Source organism: Olea europaea, chromosome 4, assembly GCF_002742605.1.
Source record: "Olea europaea var. sylvestris chromosome 4, O_europaea_v1, whole genome shotgun sequence".
Classification (NCBI taxonomy): Eukaryota; Viridiplantae; Streptophyta; class Magnoliopsida; order Lamiales; family Oleaceae; genus Olea; species Olea europaea.
The window spans coordinates 20351339-20370095 of record NC_036240.1 but is presented as its reverse complement, the minus strand read 5'-3'; the positions used below and the strand labels follow the sequence as shown (position 1 = coordinate 20370095).

Here is an 18757-nt window from a genome sequence, read left to right as displayed (position 1 = left end):
CGTCCCCCATCCATTCGCAAAGCAGAACACAATTCTTTGAAAATGGCAGCACGCACTCTCTCCACAGCCCCAAATCGAATAATCCGACTCGAATGCAACCATAACAATCCATTTTTACCTACCTGGAATACTCTCGGACTACCCAGATTACAGAATTCTTGGCTTGGCATCATAGCAATCAAACTCTCGATCAATTTCATCAATGTCAGACCCTTTTTACCGAAGTACCCTCCCATCAAAGCCACTGTCTCCTTCAGCCTCCCTACTGCGTTAGTCTGTTAACTTTATATATATTGTGTTTGATGTATTAATATGGGATTTAGTTGTAATTTGTACAAGCTCGCATTCATGTTTTGGTTGCTTTTACTTTATATAGGGATTTTATATATAGAGTTTATATCATATGGATTGTTGTTGTGTTTAAGATTTAGTCCGTGGAATTATAACCAATTGGCCATCCTTCCTTTTTTAAGAGTGTATTCTCTTCAACTAACCATTGGTATAGAGGACCGGGAGAAGATGGGTTTTATGAAGCCAAGCAATTGGGAATAGGCGTCGTAATAGACTCGTTACGAAATGAGGATGGAATGTAATGACTATTGCAGGTCTATAAGCCACTAGGGCACCCTTCTCTTGGGAGCTAGTTTTAATTCTGAGTTCTGTAATTTGCTTATAATAAATTTGAAATAATTTGTTCACAAAGGCAAGCCCAATGCTAGTATATAATTCCCTATCCAAATGTATATTGTTTACTCTTGCTTGAATTTATGCTGACATGTGCAGATGCTGTCTAATCTTGATGGATTATGAGATACAGTCACAATCTCTCAATGTATTACGAGATTATATGTTATGTCGTATTGATCTACATTTAAATCCTAAGTGATTTTGCCTGTTAGCCTATTCTACATTTGATAATTTATGCTATAAAGTTGGAATATGTGAATTTTGTTTATATACATGCATAGTGTTACACTTATCCATACTTGATGGGTTCGAAGTTTCGAATTGAACGTAAACCTGTGATCTACTTACTTGTCCTATTTATGAAGCAGTTGAGGTTTTTGTTCGTCTTGCAGAAAGCCAGAGCCTGTTGCTTCCACTGAGAAAATGCCCAAGTGAGTTTTCAGTTCTGTATTCATTTTATTTTATTTTTCTGGTGGGGTTTTGGAGGTCAGTTGATAAACCCGTTTGTTGTTTATAGTGTGTTTGTTTAATCGGTGTGGTTGGTTGGAATTGTGGTGCTTTGAATTTGGTTGAATGGAATTTTAGATGGTCGTCAAAGGCAATAAAGTCATTTGCAATGGCCGAGTTGGAAGCAAGGAAGATAAAGTCCCCGACCACGGGTACTGAAGCTCTTCTCTTGGGGATCTTGATTGAGGGTTAGTTGATTTTTTCTTCCACAAATTTTCTTCTTATTTTTATTTTTTTTAATTATTTTTTTATTTTTTTACTAATTATTATTATTATTTTTCTTTCTGAATGCATTTGGTCCACTAGTTCAATATATTTATTGGAATTTTATTGATCAAGTTTGAGCACATTTTTAATTTTGGTACTTTTCAAGCTCTGATCTCTTCGGAATTGTTTACCTCTCCTTATAAATCAATGAATGGCCTAAAATTGGGATAGAAATGATAAGATGATATGAGAATTAATTTATGTTGTCTTCCTTGGAGAAACAACTAAAATTCCTGTCTTTTAACACAGTGAAAATTGATAATTATCATGTTCGAATTGTTAAACATGCTGGGACAAATAGTTTAAATCCAGTATTTCTTAAGTTTTATCTGAAGATTTATTACAATAATTTTCATGTTTTATTTGGAGGAATACTGTTCATGCAATCCCATCGATAAAATAGTCAGTTCAGAAACTGTCATAGTACTTTTCAATTATCTTAGTGTACAAAAGAAACGCACTTCAGCTTAGGGCTGTATGGAGGTTTTCTCTCACTTATCTGCTTCAGTATAGCTGGACATTTTATATGTTTTCTGTTGGACATGATGCTCTGTTTGAAAATGAATCGTTGAGTTAGCTCATGAAATATATACAGTTACAAATATCTCTTCGTTCATTCAAGAAAAGTCTTGCTTGAAAGCTGAAAGAAGAATATATACCTGAGAGTATGTTTAATTTTGTAATATTTTGAAAATTGCACTTACAACATTGAGTTAAAACCAAGCAATTTTCATCAAACACCAATAAGGCAAGGCAATTTTCCCTCTCTTACAGCAAGTCAAGTACATGTGACTTACCTAGTGTTATTGTTCATTAACCCCACTTGGGGGGTGGGGGTGGAGTGTGTCTTTTCCTAACTTATGGATACTGCTTTTCTCAGGATCATAAAGAACTAGGTCATCTTTCGGCAGTTTTTAGTAACTTTCAACAAAGATTTGTTTAGCAAAATAAATCATGCTAAATTGTTCCTAGAGGTTCTGGTTGTGTACATGACTAAGAAAACTTGATAATGGACATAAACCTATATTTGAGAATGTTTCGGTGACATTGTAAATGGTGACCTTGTGAATGTGGGGGGTGTTCGTTTAAGATTTTGGGCCAAAGCATATAGTCCATGCATCTCGGAATATAATTTCATCTGTTATTTCTGAGAGATCGAATAAAGTCGTATCAACATTGTGGTACAAAAATACTTGCTGGATTCTATCGAATTTTTTTTAACATATAGAATTGGGTAGCATTAACTTAATCTCATTTCTTATTTTCTGAAAGTTTAAGAATATAGGAACACATAGGCATTACTAGTGTTAATTTTATAACAGGAGGTAGGTAGAGATCAATATAGCTTCCACAAAAAAAATTAAAAATTGAAAAATTGCATAGTGAATAGACATGAAAGGTGGCGTAGACATGCTTGGCTAAGCTTATTAGTTACTTTTAAGTAACTTCTTTTGCTAAACACGCCTGAGGTTTTTCAAAAGTGCTTTCATTTTTTTTTTCCTTCAATACAAAATTGTACTGTGGTAGTAAGTTTGCATTTTCTTTTTAAAGTTTGGCCAATAACAGCATCTCTCGTAAGTTTACATTTTCTTTTTAAAGTTTGGCCAATAACAGCATCTTATCACTCTAGAAGATCACACTTCTATCTTATATTTATTTTGTCTGCAGGAACAAATTTCGCTTCAAAATTTTTGTGGGCAAATGGAATTACACTCCTTAAAGTGCGGGAGGAAATTGTCAAATTACGTGGAAAACCTGATTTGTACTTTTTCAGTCCTGAGCATCCACCTTTAACTGAAGATGCTCAAAGGGCTCTTGATTGGGCTATTGATGAGAAGATTAAATCTGGTGAGTTTCCTCATCTTCACATTTTTAACTCGGTCTTCTAGAATATCTTTCTTATTTGTCATGAATTATAGTCTTTACCTTCATAAGAATGCATTTAGGGCCCATTTGGCTAATTTAATGAATGTACATTTTTTAATTAGAAGTTCATTTTGTGGAAGCTGGTTTAATATAGCTTCTTAAAAACACTTTCGGAATTGAAAACTCTTTTAGAAATTGGCTTAAAAAAGGGGGGTTAATGCTGCTTCCTCTCTTCTATAGGAAGCAAAACAAAAGGCATGCCAAACGGGCCCTTATAACGAGTTGATATTCTTTTTTAGCTTTGCATTTTCAGGACTATTTTTCTCGAACATGTAGGGGTTAATGTTTTAAATATTGAAAGCATTCAGTTTTGTGGTGGTTAATTTGTTTCCGTCAGATGTCGGAATCAGAGTCTTTGAAAGCATTGAAAATCTTAACTAGAGAAAGATAATAACAGTTAGTGCTTGTTTGTGCCCCATTATTTGTAAGTAATGTATTATGAAATAGTGATTGATGTTGAAATATGTGGTTAAAGAAGAAGGAAAAGTTTTTGATTTACGTCCAATATTATTTTAATGAGAATGTGTGATTGAAAATGAACACTGTAGAAAAAATAATGTGATAGAATGTGGAAAAATGGTAGACAAACAAAGCCTTACTATCACCAAGTTTGTTTCACCACTGGACGGTGGTCCAACATTGGCCAATTAAAGTCTGGCTAAGCTTAAAAGAGTAGTAAAAGTTCCTTTTTTGCTCCAAACATATTCACACGTGACTTTTTTTTTTTTTTCCTTTTCAGTACGTAAGAAGTAAAAAAGTTGCTGACTTGAAAGTAACTCTTACTTTACTATTAAAAGATGTGACTTACTTATTTCTAACTTAATCACTTAAAAGAATTATTTTATTTTTAAAACTTATTTACTTTTAAGCTTAGCCAAAACATATCTTATGAGCAGTGTCTATTCCTCACTAGTATATGGTATTAGTTTAAATATCAATCAGTACTCTGATTCTCTAATTCTACGAGGACAAAAAGAAATGCATGGAACGACGCAGTCGCCAAATTCTACAGCTCAAGCTCATGAAGAAATGAAAACTTGTTTATACTGTTCTTTCTTGACCACTATAGTGTACGAAACACGAATTTGAAGAATCTTTTGTACTGTTGCTTTTCCTACTCATTTTAGCAATTGCCCGCCCCCTCATTTTTGATATAAAATGCAGGCAACGACGGGGAAATTACTACTACTCATTTACTTCTCGGAGTATGGATGCAAGAAGAATCACCAGGATACAAAGTACTGACTGCACTAGGCTTCAGTAATGAGAAATCTAAAGAGCTTCATTCTTTGATATCCGAACCTGAATTTGTAGACTGAGAGTAGTTTCTTGTCATTCAATGTAGCTTTTCATGTAATTTTTTTCGACCCAAATCAGGTTGCCAATCCAGACCTTGTGTACAAATTTGGAGTATCGTGAGAATGTAACAGTCGTGTAAAAGTTTCTTTAGAATTGTTCAAGAATTTATGTTCATCCCATTTAAATAAGGTAATTAATAATTCTTTGGTACCTTTTATTTTTTTTGCTTTTAAATGAGATGACGGTATTAACTTTTAAGTGTTCAAGTTGATTTCTCAATAAAGAATGCGCAAACACTAAGCATCAAGTTACAAGCTTGTTTCCTTTCTAGCAATATAAAGTTTTAGGTAAGATAGTTTAAATGAAGTTTGTTTAGAAGCGTGCACGAGATTCACGTTCGTTGCATACTGTTGCAATATAAATAAATAGATAAATTATGCTAAATGTACATTCCAACTTTTACATTTTGTTTGACATTCCCTTTGTATTCAAAAAAATTGGGGAAAGGTTTTTTATTTTATCTTAATTTAAATTGTCCAATGGTATGTTACCACGTAACAACGTAAAGAATGATGTCAAAAAGGATGTATATAGCATGATTGTAAATTCTTTTATCCATTTAGTAATTTAAGTTTTAATGGTGTAACTTACATGTTCTCCATTAAGTCTCACCATCATATAAAGAATTTATGAAAAATGCCATGTAGCCTCTAATTAATTTAAAAGTATATATAAATAAAAAATTCTTTACGTTTTACTATTTAAACAAAAAATGGAGTGATTTGTTTAAAAATGAGTGAGTAGATTAGCTGCTACAAAACCAAAGCATTTCATTCACATATCAATTTACAAAGTTAGAAGATACAAACATCCTCTGATGACAACCACTACCCATCGAAGGAAATTTACACACTGAAAATAATGGTTATACGATGTACTAAAAATTCACTACACCAATTTTGGCTCTTAACGATGCAAAAACTAGGGACTTTCGTGAAAGAAACTTCATGAAATTGATCGATGCGCTTTAAACAAAACTCCGACTGAATAACAAGTAGCTGTTTTTCCATTTTTTTTTCCTGTCCCGAAGATGATCAGTGATCAACCTTGTCTAAAACATAATTTAAGTTGATTTACTGCACGAATTCCATGTAACTTTAGCCGTAGTCAATTCTCTGTCGCTTCAACTCGGCCTGGAAACTTGGGCTGGACTTTAAAGTTCGATATGCAAGAGTCCTTATGTCCTCTCGTGAACAATCTCGTGAGATACGAACAAGCTCCCACAAAGCACCTCCATTTATCATATCCTTTGTGTTGGCCTCTGAAATATAGCAATCAAAGCGTTAAAAGGCATGATAAATCTCAAAGTTTGAGTTTAGATGTTACAAGGTAGAGTAAAATGTACCGTGTTGTGCTAAATGACAAAGCGCTAGCTCAATGTGACGCCGGATTTGTGAGGCTTCATTGTTGGCATTCTGCACAATCCATGGAAGGGCTCCGTCTTCGATGAGGAGCGACTTCCCAGCTTTAATTCCTGCAATAACATGGCAATCACTTGTACTGGAATTTCATGCAAGTGTTATAAAAGCATGAAAACTGGATTTATGTAGTCCAAGTGCAATTTAAAGATAAAAACATAGACAAACTTATAAGGATTTGGACTACTCTTTTTAATAAGATTGACCTTTTAAAATGAAACCCCATGTTTTAACATAGTATCAGAGAGCTCCAACAAGAGATTCGATATGATTAAGATTCAAAAATATATTGAGCATACGAGTTTCAAGATTGATTTTCTCAAATGAACTACCATTTTGCGAGAGCATATTGAGGGATAAAATCCCATATCGAATAAAAATGAAAACATAGATCAACTTATAAGGATTTGAATTATTTCTCTTAATAAGATTGATCATTTAAGATGGAATCCTAAGTCTTAATACAACCTGTCTTGTCAAATCTGAAACGTCAGTTAACATGTTTGTCAAAACTTATAGTTGCTTATAAGTAGTAGGTTCCAAAGATCGAGTGGTTAAGAAAAAGGTAAAAATTGAGGCTCATAAGAAATTTGTGGATGAAAATAGAGTTTGACTAGCTTATAAACAATTATAAACTTTGACTAAATCAACATGCATGTTCACAAATGCCTGTGGTTGAAACCTGAAGACGAACCATCTGATATAAAAACTTGAGCTACTAAAGAAAGGGATTTTTATTTATTTATTCAAATTGTATCTTCCCACGTGCAAACCATTAAAAATAAAAAAAATAAAAAGCTACACAATTTTTTGCGAATGAGTGGTAGGTAGACTCGCGCCCAAGATCTTTCCATGCTTTTATATGATGAAGAATTGAAAGAGAACAATTCTAACCGTTTATCTGAATAACTGTACTATGGTATTTACAATATTCAAAAAAGAGCCAAAAATATCTAGATCACAACAAATATGGCTTTCAACAACATCAGACAGCTGTTTTGGATCTAACTGAATTAGCCTAAATGTCGAAATTCCCAAACTGTGGTTTATCTAAAGGTGCAACTCTTCTGGGCTACTAAAATTAGCTAGGCCTGGCACAGCCAGTCAAGCCTAGCAAATTTCGTTTTTTTTTTTAAATTTTAATTTAATTTAAAAAATTTTTTTTTAGCAGAGAAATTGATTTTTTTTCCTTTGGGGCTCCGCAGTGTCCAAGACCACACAATGCACGGCTCTCTGTGAATAATCTTTTGGCCCGTGTCTATTCCTTTCTCGTTATTTTTGAAAAAGAACAGCCTATGCTGACAATAAAGTCATGGGCCAATGCCCCCTGGAAAGTGCTTGTTTAGTAGTGTTTACAAGTTGCGGACCCCACAAAAAGTGTGGATAATAAGTGAGTAGTAAGATGTATGCCTGTGTGAATAAAAAGTATGCTTGGCCAGTTTAGATTATAATATAAGCTTTGTCGAACATGTTTTTAGATGCGTGGGTATATTAGACGATAAAAAATGTTTTAATAGTACATAACTTCTTGCAAGAATCAGCAGAATTCTCAATTGCTGACTATAATGAAGAAAAAGAGCCTAAATATGCATGCATAATTATGGGATACAAGTACTGGTTTTGTTTGGCACGTGTGAAGGTGCATGGATGGGTTTATAAGAGATTCACCTTGTGTGGATATTGCTCTCGACTCACATTTAGCAAAGTTTGCAATTCCACGAGCTACTTGAGCAAGGACATCTGGATGCCTACAGCTAACCATTCCCAGCAAGGCCATGATGCCACCTTCTGCTCTTAACTTCACTTGTAACTTATCTGTGAATATAAAATAGATGATGGTAATGAAAAAATAACAAAAGGAATGAATGGTGGTTCCACTTTACAGATGGGTCCCATAAACTTCAAAGAGACACGTAGTCCATGGTAGCAATTAGCTTTCAAAACCAGTCTAATAAATTAGGAAGATGCTAATTGGATTGATCAAGTATAAAACTATAATCCTTACTCGAGAGCAATCATGAATTAAAAAAAATAAAAAAATATGAAAAGCATATATATGCATAGATTTAATGTGCTTCATCCTCAATGTGAGATCTACGACCACTTTTTGTCAGAACTTCTTTATTTAATTAACTTATGTGGAATTCCTATGACTTCTACAACAAAAGAAAAGGACCAAATCCAGAAAATAAAATTATTGAAATGACCTATCAACTTACCATTGCCGCAAAGGTTTGCAATGGCTCCAGCAACCATACGTAGTGTTTGAGGATCTTCTGCATTGGCTGCTGTGAACGATAACAAACTTATTCCCCCTTGAGACATTATGAGCTCCTGATTGGTTTCTGTTTATCACCGAGAATCAAATTCATAAGCAAATGACACTAAGATATCAACCCTGTACCTAAATCATTTCAGTCCAGCTAATGACATATTACCATTCATTGCAAGATTAGCAATTGCCCCTGCTGCAACTCTGTGAATGGTCTCATCGTTGGAACTTCTCAGGAGTGTCAGCAACGAGGTAAGACCGCCAGCTTCAACAATCTTTTCCTGATTTGTCTCTGAAAATTATAGGAGAGAGTAATAAATGATCTTAGTAGAATGAAAGCTATACTTGTAGCAACCTTCAAAATAACCTTTGTTGACAGCAAGTCGACAACTCATTCAGACCTTTATTAAACCTATGCATGGAGACCAGTTATTTAATAATTTACGTAAATACAGCAGAAAGAACTGTGGGGTTCCCGAGTACCCTTTATATCCGTCAGTTGAAAAAGCCAGATTCATATATTTTCTCTACTCTAATTGAAATGTCCAAGTGAACTGATAAAGATTTTAAACAAAATACTACTCCATTGACAATATGAAACGTGATATGACAGCGCAACATGCCGTTTGATTTGGGTTTTAAAGTTTAAATTATTACTGTTTTGGTTGGAACATTCATTAGTGATAGCGCAGTCCCCTTTAGCTTCTTATGTTCCCCATTGGGAGTACTAAAATTTTTCCCCAGTTTTCTTCAATATGACGATTCACTAAATTTTGCTATGTTCCAAAGGATTCAAGGATACAGCCGGTGCAAATCATGTCCGGTCATAAGGCTCCAGGCCACGTGCTTCTAAAGTGGGAGAAAGTACATTCAATTTCTTTTGAACACGAATTCTCCTTGTTCCGGTTGGTTAGGAATTGTTGTTTCCACAAACTCAGAAAAGAAAAGGTGCTTTAAACAGCTTGAACCTGCCTAATCTAACGGAGTTACTGCATTTTCATGATATGCAGCAACTTTGTTTCAATTCTTAAAACTGAGTCAAATAGTTCAAGTTGAAAAAGCTCCCAAAACACCATTTCTGGTAAACCTAATAAATGTAACTAAATATTGTTGAACACGAACACAGATAAAACAATGTGGAAAATAATAGAAGGTAGGTGATAGAAGCTTAAGATTAGCACCTTCTGCTGCCAGATTTGCCACTACTTTAACAGCATGAATACGTACGTCAGCATCGTCTGCTTCAAGTAACGACAATATTTTGTGCAGTCCTACTGTTGCAATGCAGTACATAGCAAAAAATGATCACATAGAAAACACATAATACGGAAAAAAAGAGTTGTGAATATGTTTGAATAAGCTTAAAAATAAGTAAAAGTTACTTCTTTTTTTTGGTAAAAGTTGTCTATTTACTTAAACTTGAACTTTCTAAGCTTATTCAAAATGCTCATAGTCCATCACCTTGTTCAAAAAGCTTCACCATTGACGCCTTCTCTCCATCTCCGGAGTCTCTTGGCTGTTGATGCTTGACTTGAGGGATGAGAGAGTCTAGACTGCCAGATAGTTCTCCATTCCCGCCGATATCAAGATTTCTTCTTGTCTACAAAGACGTGTAGAATAAAAAGGTTGATGCATCTTTGAGCGTAAAATTGGTCACTTCTACCATGCTTACTGGTTTTTAAGGGATGTAAATTTCCAGGATTCTAATACCTGTCAATATCTAGTACAATATAATTTATGACCAAAACTAGTAAGACCTAAATGAAGGGTTTAAATCCTAATACCAATCCTGAGAGAAATGAAAAACAAGCAGAAATCAAGAAAATGCAGAGCAAACACATAGATTTATAGTGGTTCACCCTCTACTTGAGAGATATATCCACTCTATGCTTTTTATCCCACAGCCCCTCAGATTCATTTATATAGCTTTAGAAGCTAGGGGAACCTAATTAGGCTCCAGTTAATCCAACACTTATAATGATTGCTATAAAACAGGCTTTGGAGGACTTCTCCAAGTCTGTCCAATCAGAATGGTGATGGCCACTATCTGGACTACATTTTGGGACCCCCACACCCCCGAGTTCCCCGTGCATTCAACAGAAAAGGAAAAAGAAGAATACCTGATCAGCTTCGAAACTTATTTGCAACAGCTGACTTCGTAAAATTGCTATTTCTTCTTCAAGCCTTGCTTTTTGATGTGCTTCATCTTCCACCAACTTGTGAAGCTGTGAGATTTCATCATTTCGAGCAGCCTAATATGCCAACTTATTGCCATTAGAAGCGTAGTTACAGAAGTAGCAAGCAAATATAAATGATATAGTGAAGAAAGAAATTGATTGATACAACAGAATACCTCTGTTTTTTTCCACTGAGTCAATTGATTTCTAAGATTATTGACTTCTGCTTCTGCAGCTTTCCGTAAAAGAATTTCGTTCTGAAGCGTTTTTTTAATCTTGGCAACTTCACCTGAAGTTGACAGCTAAAGACAAGATAGAACCAATGAGAAGTATTATGAATGCCTACAGGTGTTTAATCAAAGTAACTTTTGACTTAAGTGGCCAAATGATGAGAGGCTACTTGACAAGAAAACAGAACAAATAAAACAGACAAAAGTGGAGATGGGGAAAAGAATAATTACTCCAGCATTTTACGGTTCAATATCATTTTCAAATTATTGAGGATGAAACGGAGAACGCAGCATTGTAGATGGCACTAAGTTAAATATCAAAAGGGGAAAGAAAAATGAGGATGAAACACCATGCAAGTGCAGAAAGTAAAGTAAGAACTGGCTCAAATTTTACAGAATAAACATCTAAAACCTATATGAGTTCCAAACAACACGTCTGACCATAGAACTTCACATTAATTGGACTCATGGTTACTCTTACTCTTCCAATTATGAATGAAATTTAACCCGAATATATTGAATCCTTTTTCTCTTGAAAAGGTTTAGCCCCCGTTTAGCCCCCATTAATTTTCATTTCATTACATTCTATTTTTCTCTAATATTTTCAACTACACAATCTTTCACAAAATAATATTACACGAAAATCGAAAACTTTTCTTACTTTCTCAACCACTCATTTTTCAAAAACACTATTCAACTCATTTTTATTTCCAAAAAAATGGGGGCCAAAACGGGAGCTTAATTCCAAAGGGACCTTAAAGAAATGTGACAGATCTAAAAAGGTCATGATCATGTGAGCTTTTCACCGAGGGTTATAGGGGGTGATAGACCTATTCTTTGGCACTATATGCAAAAAGTGGCCCCATATCATTCGAGTCCTTACGTCAACATTCGCGCACACGAAAACAATGATGTATATAAAATTGAAGCTTCAACCTTGAAGCTAGTGAATAACAACCAACTGCAGCAGAAAATGGCTCATAATCATACTATAGTATGTTTATATAATTGAAGCTTCAACCTTGAAGCAGTGAATAACAACCAACTGCAGCAGACAATGGCTCATAATAATACTATATAAATAAGAAAAAATTGACTGGAGTACCTCTGAGTTGGATTTCTGATCTATGCCATCATCAACCGGTCCGAATTTTACTTTTCGTTGTCCGTGCTTTTCTTGTTTTTCTGCCCATTGTTCCTCGAGTTTCTTTATTGATTCTGCATAGTCCTTCTGACACTTCAATTTCTCCTCCTGCAAAATATGAAAAATATCAACTAATAAAATGTTCTCTAAGTGCTGTTACCTAGGTCAATAGTATCTATAATCTATAAAAGACTGTTGCCCTAATTAAAATAGAACATACGGAAAAATTTCAGATTACAAACAGCTTTAAGTTGAAAGCACTAGCAGAACAAAATACAAGCAACCTTATAAATCCGTGTATGGATAAATAAACATTATACATATACATGATACGTAGGTGTGTATCCGTATAGGGAAGACACCTCCCTACAACAATAAGCAGAACGAGAATAAATGACAGGACTGACTAAATAATGATCTCCTAGAGAAACATTGTCAAGGAAATATGATAAAGTCACTTGGAAGATCATGAATCAAACAAAAATCAGTGCTCAATTATTGTCCATTTGTGGATAGGGTGTTCAACATGCATCAAGTTGGATACATTTACATTTACCTCAAAACATCTGACTAGCAATCGACAATTTTAAATAGTTGTTAATGGAGATAAATTATAGAGAATCCCCATTTTTCAACACAGTATATTGTGTTTGACATGCATGCAGTTACCTCCAATGCATCAGCATAGTTTCGTTCAGCGTCAGCAACACGTTTTTGTGCTTCCAAAGCTATCCTTTCAACCTCATCCTGGAATGCTTTTTGCTGTCTTTCATGCTCAGCAACTAGTTTGTCTAATTGTACATCAAGCTTCCTTGATAAACTTTTATAATCAAATTCCTCTTTAATTTTTAACATGTTCTCCACCTTCATAGCCTGTGAAAATGCAAAACATTTCATTTTTCACCCAATTATCAATGCCTAACTCATTGTCTCGTGCATTTTTCCAAAATTTCTCATCTCATTTCAACGTAAATACAAGAGTAATGAAAAGAATGAAAAATTGGAGCTACAATATATTTCAAACCAAATGAAACCTAAGAAAGTCACAAGATCAGAAAAATAGGTAATATGTTCAATATTAAACATCTGAATGAACAAGAAAAGATAAATGAAAATTACTCGTTGTCCAAACATTATAGTGCTGGATGTCTCTCCTCGGTGGCGTGGCGATGGCCCAACGGTAATAATTAATGAGGTTCTTGCTGTGCCTGAGAATTCAAGTGCATTTAAAATTGTTTATCACTAAAGCTTGAGGAGACTGATTTAACCATCATTTAGACGTCATAAATAACTGGATTAAAATTATCATGCATCCATATCAACAAATAGAACTCGAACACTATCACTTTAACCATTTTTTCTTGACTTCTATGATGTCTGGAGATATGAATCTCCAGGTTCTCAAGACACAAAAGATAAAATAAAATAAAATATCTTTTTCCTGTGGAATGAACATGATGTCCTTTTTCTTTTACTTTTTTTTTTTTTTTTTTCCGCCTTATTATCTCATATCATCATACTTATATTCAGCATATAGCTCACCTCCAAAAGAATCTCGAAGCAGCCTTGTAAGCTTTGAATCGCGAACAGGAACATGAGCACTGTTCTCTGCCAATGCATTAATACACTTTCCTAGTGCACTCAAAGAGAGGTTGATAGACTTGGCTTCCTCAAATGTATGTCCCTCACTTCCTGTTGTTAAATCAATCTTTTGGAATTAATAAGAAGACAGGCTAAATTTTTTGCTAAGGTGTAAAGCATTATCATTTCCAAATGACATATTCTTTGATGACTTGCATCACAAGTAATACAGCTACAATAAATGAATGTCTTGTGATGCCTCATTGAGCTTAATGAAGAACTTTTCCTATTATTCTTCTCTTGTAGTTTTTTCTTCACTTTGTTGGTTGGGGTGGGTGAGTGTTACAAGAAATATCCAAGATGAGATTCCTTAGTGTATTGATTCAGTAATGACATAGTTTTAGTTGATGAGACTAGACGTGGTTAAATCATATGTTAGAACTCTGGTAAAGTAATTTGGCATCTGAAGATGTTAGAATAAGTAGAACCAAGACACATTACATGCAATATCACTTCACTAATAGCAAAAATAAGGACAGTAATTTGGTCACTATAAAGGAAAATGCCATCTCAAAGAAGTGATTGCTTCGGGTATTTAAGTTCGAATTATTAATGGGAACCGAAGAGGATTTGATAATAGAAGAGCCGCTAAATGGATGTGCTACACGAATCCTATGCGGTGGGAAGATCCTTATAAGGTTAAAATGTCAAGAGAGTATTTCTGAGACTTACCATGCTTTATGGTACTCATTCTTGAAATTATTAAAAGAAAAAAATGTCCATAAGATGAACATATAAAAAATAAGGACGATAAGATGGATGTGTGGAGTATCTCGTCGGATACCAATACTTCTCAGACACTCTACCATGATCATTTTAACTCAAAGTTATTACTAAGCCTTTGTTTGAGCCCCTTTTTCAAAACTCATTTTCAATCATACATTCTTTAATAAAATAATTTTACACATAAACTGAAATTTTTTCTTATTTTTAAATCATACATTCTAAAAAAAAACACTATTCCAAAAAATATCTCCCCCCCCCCCCCCCCCCCCCCCCTCAAAAATGGGGCTCAAACAAGGTCTAAACAACAAATATGTAATCTTATTTAAAAAAATTCATAAAAAAGTATAAAACTAAATTGATACTAATATAAATGAGAAAATTGAAAGAATTTAATCAACATTTCAATAGTTTTTAAAAAAATTGTGTATCCATGTGTCCGACACGGACTCATAGGTGGTGATATTAGAGTGAATAAAATTAAAAATGAGAATATGTGCAACAACAAATTTTTTGATCACTAGAAATATCGTAACATAGTATACTTTTCATGATTCGGTACATTACCCGACTTTTCAACGCGCTCAGAACCAGCAAGGTCTACAATAACTAGCTTGCTTTTACGTACAATGGGAGCCTTCAATGTTTTACCCGTGCTTTCAGTAGAAAGAGAAGAATTTCTTCCCTTGATGGACCTCTTCAGGTGTACCTGCAGCAGTCACAGATCCATGCCTTTCAGAATTTTCAGAAAACGTAATCAATTCCTGAAATTTTTAAGTGCAGGAACAACCAACATAATAACATGAAGTGCATTTTATTAACCATTAGAATGGCATGACTGCGTGAAGATTCTGTGTTTAATTTTGTGTTAGCGGCAAAACGATTTGCCTCCCCTATACGTAGGAGTTCCACAAAACTCTTTTGATCCCTGATTTCTACTAGGGTCACCCCAGGCAGTGACACGTCTCCATTTCTTGGATCTTCCACAATAGATATATTGTCATTAGCTGGATCAATGAGGTCTTGTACGGTTTCCATATAAAGCTGCACACATTTATGAAGAATGTCAGTCTTGCACAGATCACAAAAGTCCTATAAAACCGTAAAAGTATTCAATAGAAGTTTTGAGGAAAAATCGTACAAGTATTTGTTATTCGAAAGGAAGAAGATTAAGCAAATAACAACCTGAAAATAAGAGACTGAAACAGCATCAGTCTCATGTGATATTTCAGCTAATATATTCTCCAGTGCACGCACCATTATTCCACGACCAGCAGTGTCTTCTTCTCCTAGTCGGCCAAGGGTATAGGTTTTCCCAGTACCAGTTTGCCCATATGCCATAATTGTTCCATTGTAACCATCCAAAACACTCTGAAGACAACAACAAACATAAGTGCATGTTTTGTTAAGACAAATATTGAAAATAAGTATTCGAATCAACTTTTATCTACCTCAACTACAGGCTTTGCTACAACTTCATAAACACGTTTTTGTGATGCAAACTCTGTCAGCACTTCATCAAACTCATACGTATCAGAATCCCAGTTGTTTTTTCGAATTTTTAACCTTTTGAGCTGAAACAGAGCCAATAATATTTAACACTTGCATTATAAGTAAAATTTCTAGCTTCCAATACATTTTCGAAGCAGAAATCATCGGAAAAATGGCTTCCAGATGAAGTGTTGGGTCATAATAGTGGATAATATATGGAGTACCTCTGGCTGCAATTCTACACAATCTGCAAAATCAGCATCTGCCACCATCTCCTCTGCATTTCGAGGCCGTAACCTAACAGCAACTCGAACTCTCCCAGAAACTGTGTTCAAGCATCGCAATATTTAGCATGCAGCAAGTGTTCTAACATTTTTAAATTACTCATATTACCATAAAAAATAAATAAAATAAAATAAACAAACAAAACAAAACAAAACAACATATGTAAGAACTATCATGAACCATATTGTAGGAATAATAAGCACCATGGAAAATAAAATGCAGAACAATTAGAAAACCCCATAAAGCAAACAATTGCAATGTTGAAGCGACACACCATGGAAAGTCCAAAGCCGAGCTCTTTTCCGACGGATTCTCATTCAAGCAACATCAAGAGCTTCTCATAGAATAACATCTGATAACAATTTGCTTTTATCTCGCAATTTCCTTTCCCAAAAACTCTTTCCAAACAACAGAGTACTTGCAAGAAAATTAGGTACTATTTACAAAAAATAACCAACGAATTCTAATTTTAATTATCCCTGAAGCATTCCTAACTCCAACAAAAAAAAAAAAAAATGTATACAAAATTAAACACAAAAAAATCACATATTTTAATATTTATCCGCACACCAAATGAACTTCACTCATAAAATAAAAAACAATTATGACCCATCAGACAATAAGATATTAGCACTCTAAAAACTCATAATTAAGCAAGAAAATTCAAGCCCAGTTTACATTTCAACCTGCAGAGTCATCCTTGGAGCCGCCGCCGACTGAGCCGGTGCTGCTCCGCCGTATGCTAGAACCCGTTGATTGCACCTTCGACTTAAAAGAAGAAGAAGATTTTGAACTATAATTGTCGAGTTTCATACCAACACCTTTTGATGTGATTCCATTTCTGTAGCTAAAGCTCGACATTCCCCTTTTTCCCTTTATCCTCTCTATTTTTTATTTGTTTGCCCTCTTCTTCGTCACATTACAATTCCTTAACTCAAATGACCAGAAGTTTTGAATGGAAAGAGAGGTTTCTTGGGCATGTACTTTTGTGGGTCATGAATATTTTCGTGCACTTTAATTCATATTCATATCTATTATTAGATTGACATTAGTGTCCACTCTTTGGGAGTTGAAATCACATGGGAAAAGAATTAACCGTGAATTTGATTGTATTTATTTTTCATAAAAAAATATCAGATTTTCATTTAAATTTTTACTTTCGAGTGTTTGATTTTTTATTTTTTTCATTGAAAATATTTTTTAACTTTTAAAATATACCTTTTTTTTTTGTTTTTAAAGAAAATATTTTCTTTGGATAGTTTTTGTTTTCCTCAAAACAAGAAAACATATATTTTTTTCTGAATGATATTTTCCATGTCAATCAAATTTTAATCAAGGTCATTAATTATAATTAATTAATTATCATTTACGTTGTTAACATGTAAACATGATTGTGTTGGTGATCATGTCTAACGGTCTCTTAAATTTGAACTAATAATCCGTGTACATTTAGCACGTCTGCAACATCAAAAATTACTTTTTTAATTCAATTAAAATCAAATATTAAATTTCAACTATTTATATTCATAATTATTATTCATTGATCACGTATTACGGGATACCTAATTGTATTTTTCATTGAAAAGTTACTAATAATTTTATCAAAACACTCTTGTAATAGATCAAACTTTTTAAATATTAGTCTAACTTTCAAGTCGACATTTTGAGCATGTTTGACAAAGTTTAAAGAATAATTTAAGTTGATCAAATGTTTTTTTTATCCATATATTTAATATGACTCGTCACTTATTTTCAATTATTATCAAAATAATTTATAAGACCCCACAACTTAAAAACACTAAAAAAACAAGCATTTTGAGAACTCAATATCTTGACTCATTCAGTGACTCGGATTATTTTAGAAAAATATTGGACTTGGTGGCTCGTTAAGACGATACATTTAGCATGTCCCCTATCTAACTTGCTTGATTGCTCCAAAAGTATTAAGATAAATTAGTCAAATATCGTTTTTATTATCTACACATTTCGTAGAATTCGTAACTTCAATATTTATTCCATGCATTATGTATGACCTATTTCTTATTATATATATATATATATTTACGAAACTTTAGGTTTTTTTTTTTTTTAATATTGGTTTCTATTGGTATTAAGATATTTTTCTTCTTCTTTTTAATTGAACAGTTTTACTGTGGCTATCCTATTAAATTATATGTAATCTACTAAATTATAATTTTGCTTATTTTATATTTTCACTTAATTTAAAATCTCACACTTTTTGTATCTTTTCTCCAATTTTATAGATTGTCTTAAGTCAAGTCTCAATTATAAATAAAGTAAAAATAAAAAATAAAAAAATTGAATCTTGAGTAATTTCAAGAATGCACCAATTATTGTGTTCCAAATTCATAATTCAAATCATGTCTCGCATAACTTAAAATTAATTTGTACATTTTCGCCATTAAAATGCCATCGATTTCTTATAAAAACGAAGCAATTCTTCTTGGTAACTAAAAAAATGATCAATTATTTTTCGTCGTTTTTTCCCATCATCATGTAAATACGAGATGAAAACTGAAGATGACCTCGTGAAAAAAAATTAAAATAAAATTTTGATGGGTGACTAATTTTTGGTTTATACAATGTCAAACAAATGCCTATTTAGGATC

At 33.6% G+C, this 18757-nt stretch overlaps 2 protein-coding genes across 3 annotated transcripts; one reads left to right on the top strand and one right to left on the bottom strand.

The window, feature by feature from the left end:
- On the top strand, positions 1 to 4903 carry LOC111393973 (ATP-dependent Clp protease ATP-binding subunit CLPT2, chloroplastic-like). Of its 2 annotated transcripts, none has more exons than XM_023019768.1 (5): positions 1 to 269; positions 1080 to 1118; positions 1273 to 1346; positions 3130 to 3309; positions 4552 to 4903. In XM_023019768.1, exons 1-5 carry the CDS (start codon positions 43 to 45, stop codon positions 4704 to 4706), a joined length of 675 nt encoding a protein of 224 aa, XP_022875536.1. In that variant the 5' UTR covers positions 1 to 42; the 3' UTR covers positions 4707 to 4903. The 2 variants fall into 2 exon arrangements, with proteins under 2 accessions (XP_022875536.1, XP_022875535.1); XM_023019767.1 differs by having other exon boundaries at positions 3 to 269; positions 1273 to 1382.
- Positions 4904 to 5491: 588 nt separating this feature from the next.
- LOC111393972 (kinesin-like protein KIN-UA) lies at positions 5492 to 17132 on the bottom strand. Its single transcript, XM_023019766.1, has 19 exons — positions 16814 to 17132; positions 16067 to 16167; positions 15803 to 15925; positions 15537 to 15722; positions 15174 to 15395; positions 14919 to 15060; positions 13530 to 13679; positions 13107 to 13195; positions 12657 to 12860; positions 11949 to 12095; positions 10790 to 10915; positions 10557 to 10688; positions 9898 to 10036; positions 9618 to 9710; positions 8603 to 8728; positions 8384 to 8509; positions 7833 to 7979; positions 6092 to 6220; positions 5492 to 6007 (listed from the first exon to the last, which is right to left on the bottom strand). Exons 1-19 carry the CDS (start codon positions 16986 to 16988, stop codon positions 5844 to 5846), a joined length of 2721 nt encoding a protein of 906 aa, XP_022875534.1. The 5' UTR covers positions 16989 to 17132; the 3' UTR covers positions 5492 to 5843.
- Positions 17133 to 18757: the final 1625 nt, after the last annotated feature.

Coding starts and splice junctions, on each gene's coding strand:
- LOC111393972 (XM_023019766.1), bottom strand. CDS start 16,988: ATGTCGAGCTTTAGCTACAGAAATGGAATCACATCAAAAGGTGTTGGT. Junction 15,396..15,536: donor TTTCAGTCTCTTATTTTCAG/GTTGTTATTTGC, acceptor AAATGTGTGCAG/CTTTATATGGAAACCGTACA. Junction 8,510..8,602: donor TGCTAATCTTGCAATGAATG/GTAATATGTCAT, acceptor GGTGATAAACAG/AAACCAATCAGGAGCTCATA.
- LOC111393973 (XM_023019767.1), top strand. CDS start 43: ATGGCAGCACGCACTCTCTCCACAGCCCCAAATCGAATAATCCGACTC. Junction 270..1,079: donor TCCTTCAGCCTCCCTACTGC/GTTAGTCTGTTA, acceptor TTCGTCTTGCAG/AAAGCCAGAGCCTGTTGCTT. Junction 1,119..1,272: donor TCCACTGAGAAAATGCCCAA/GTGAGTTTTCAG, acceptor ATGGAATTTTAG/ATGGTCGTCAAAGGCAATAA.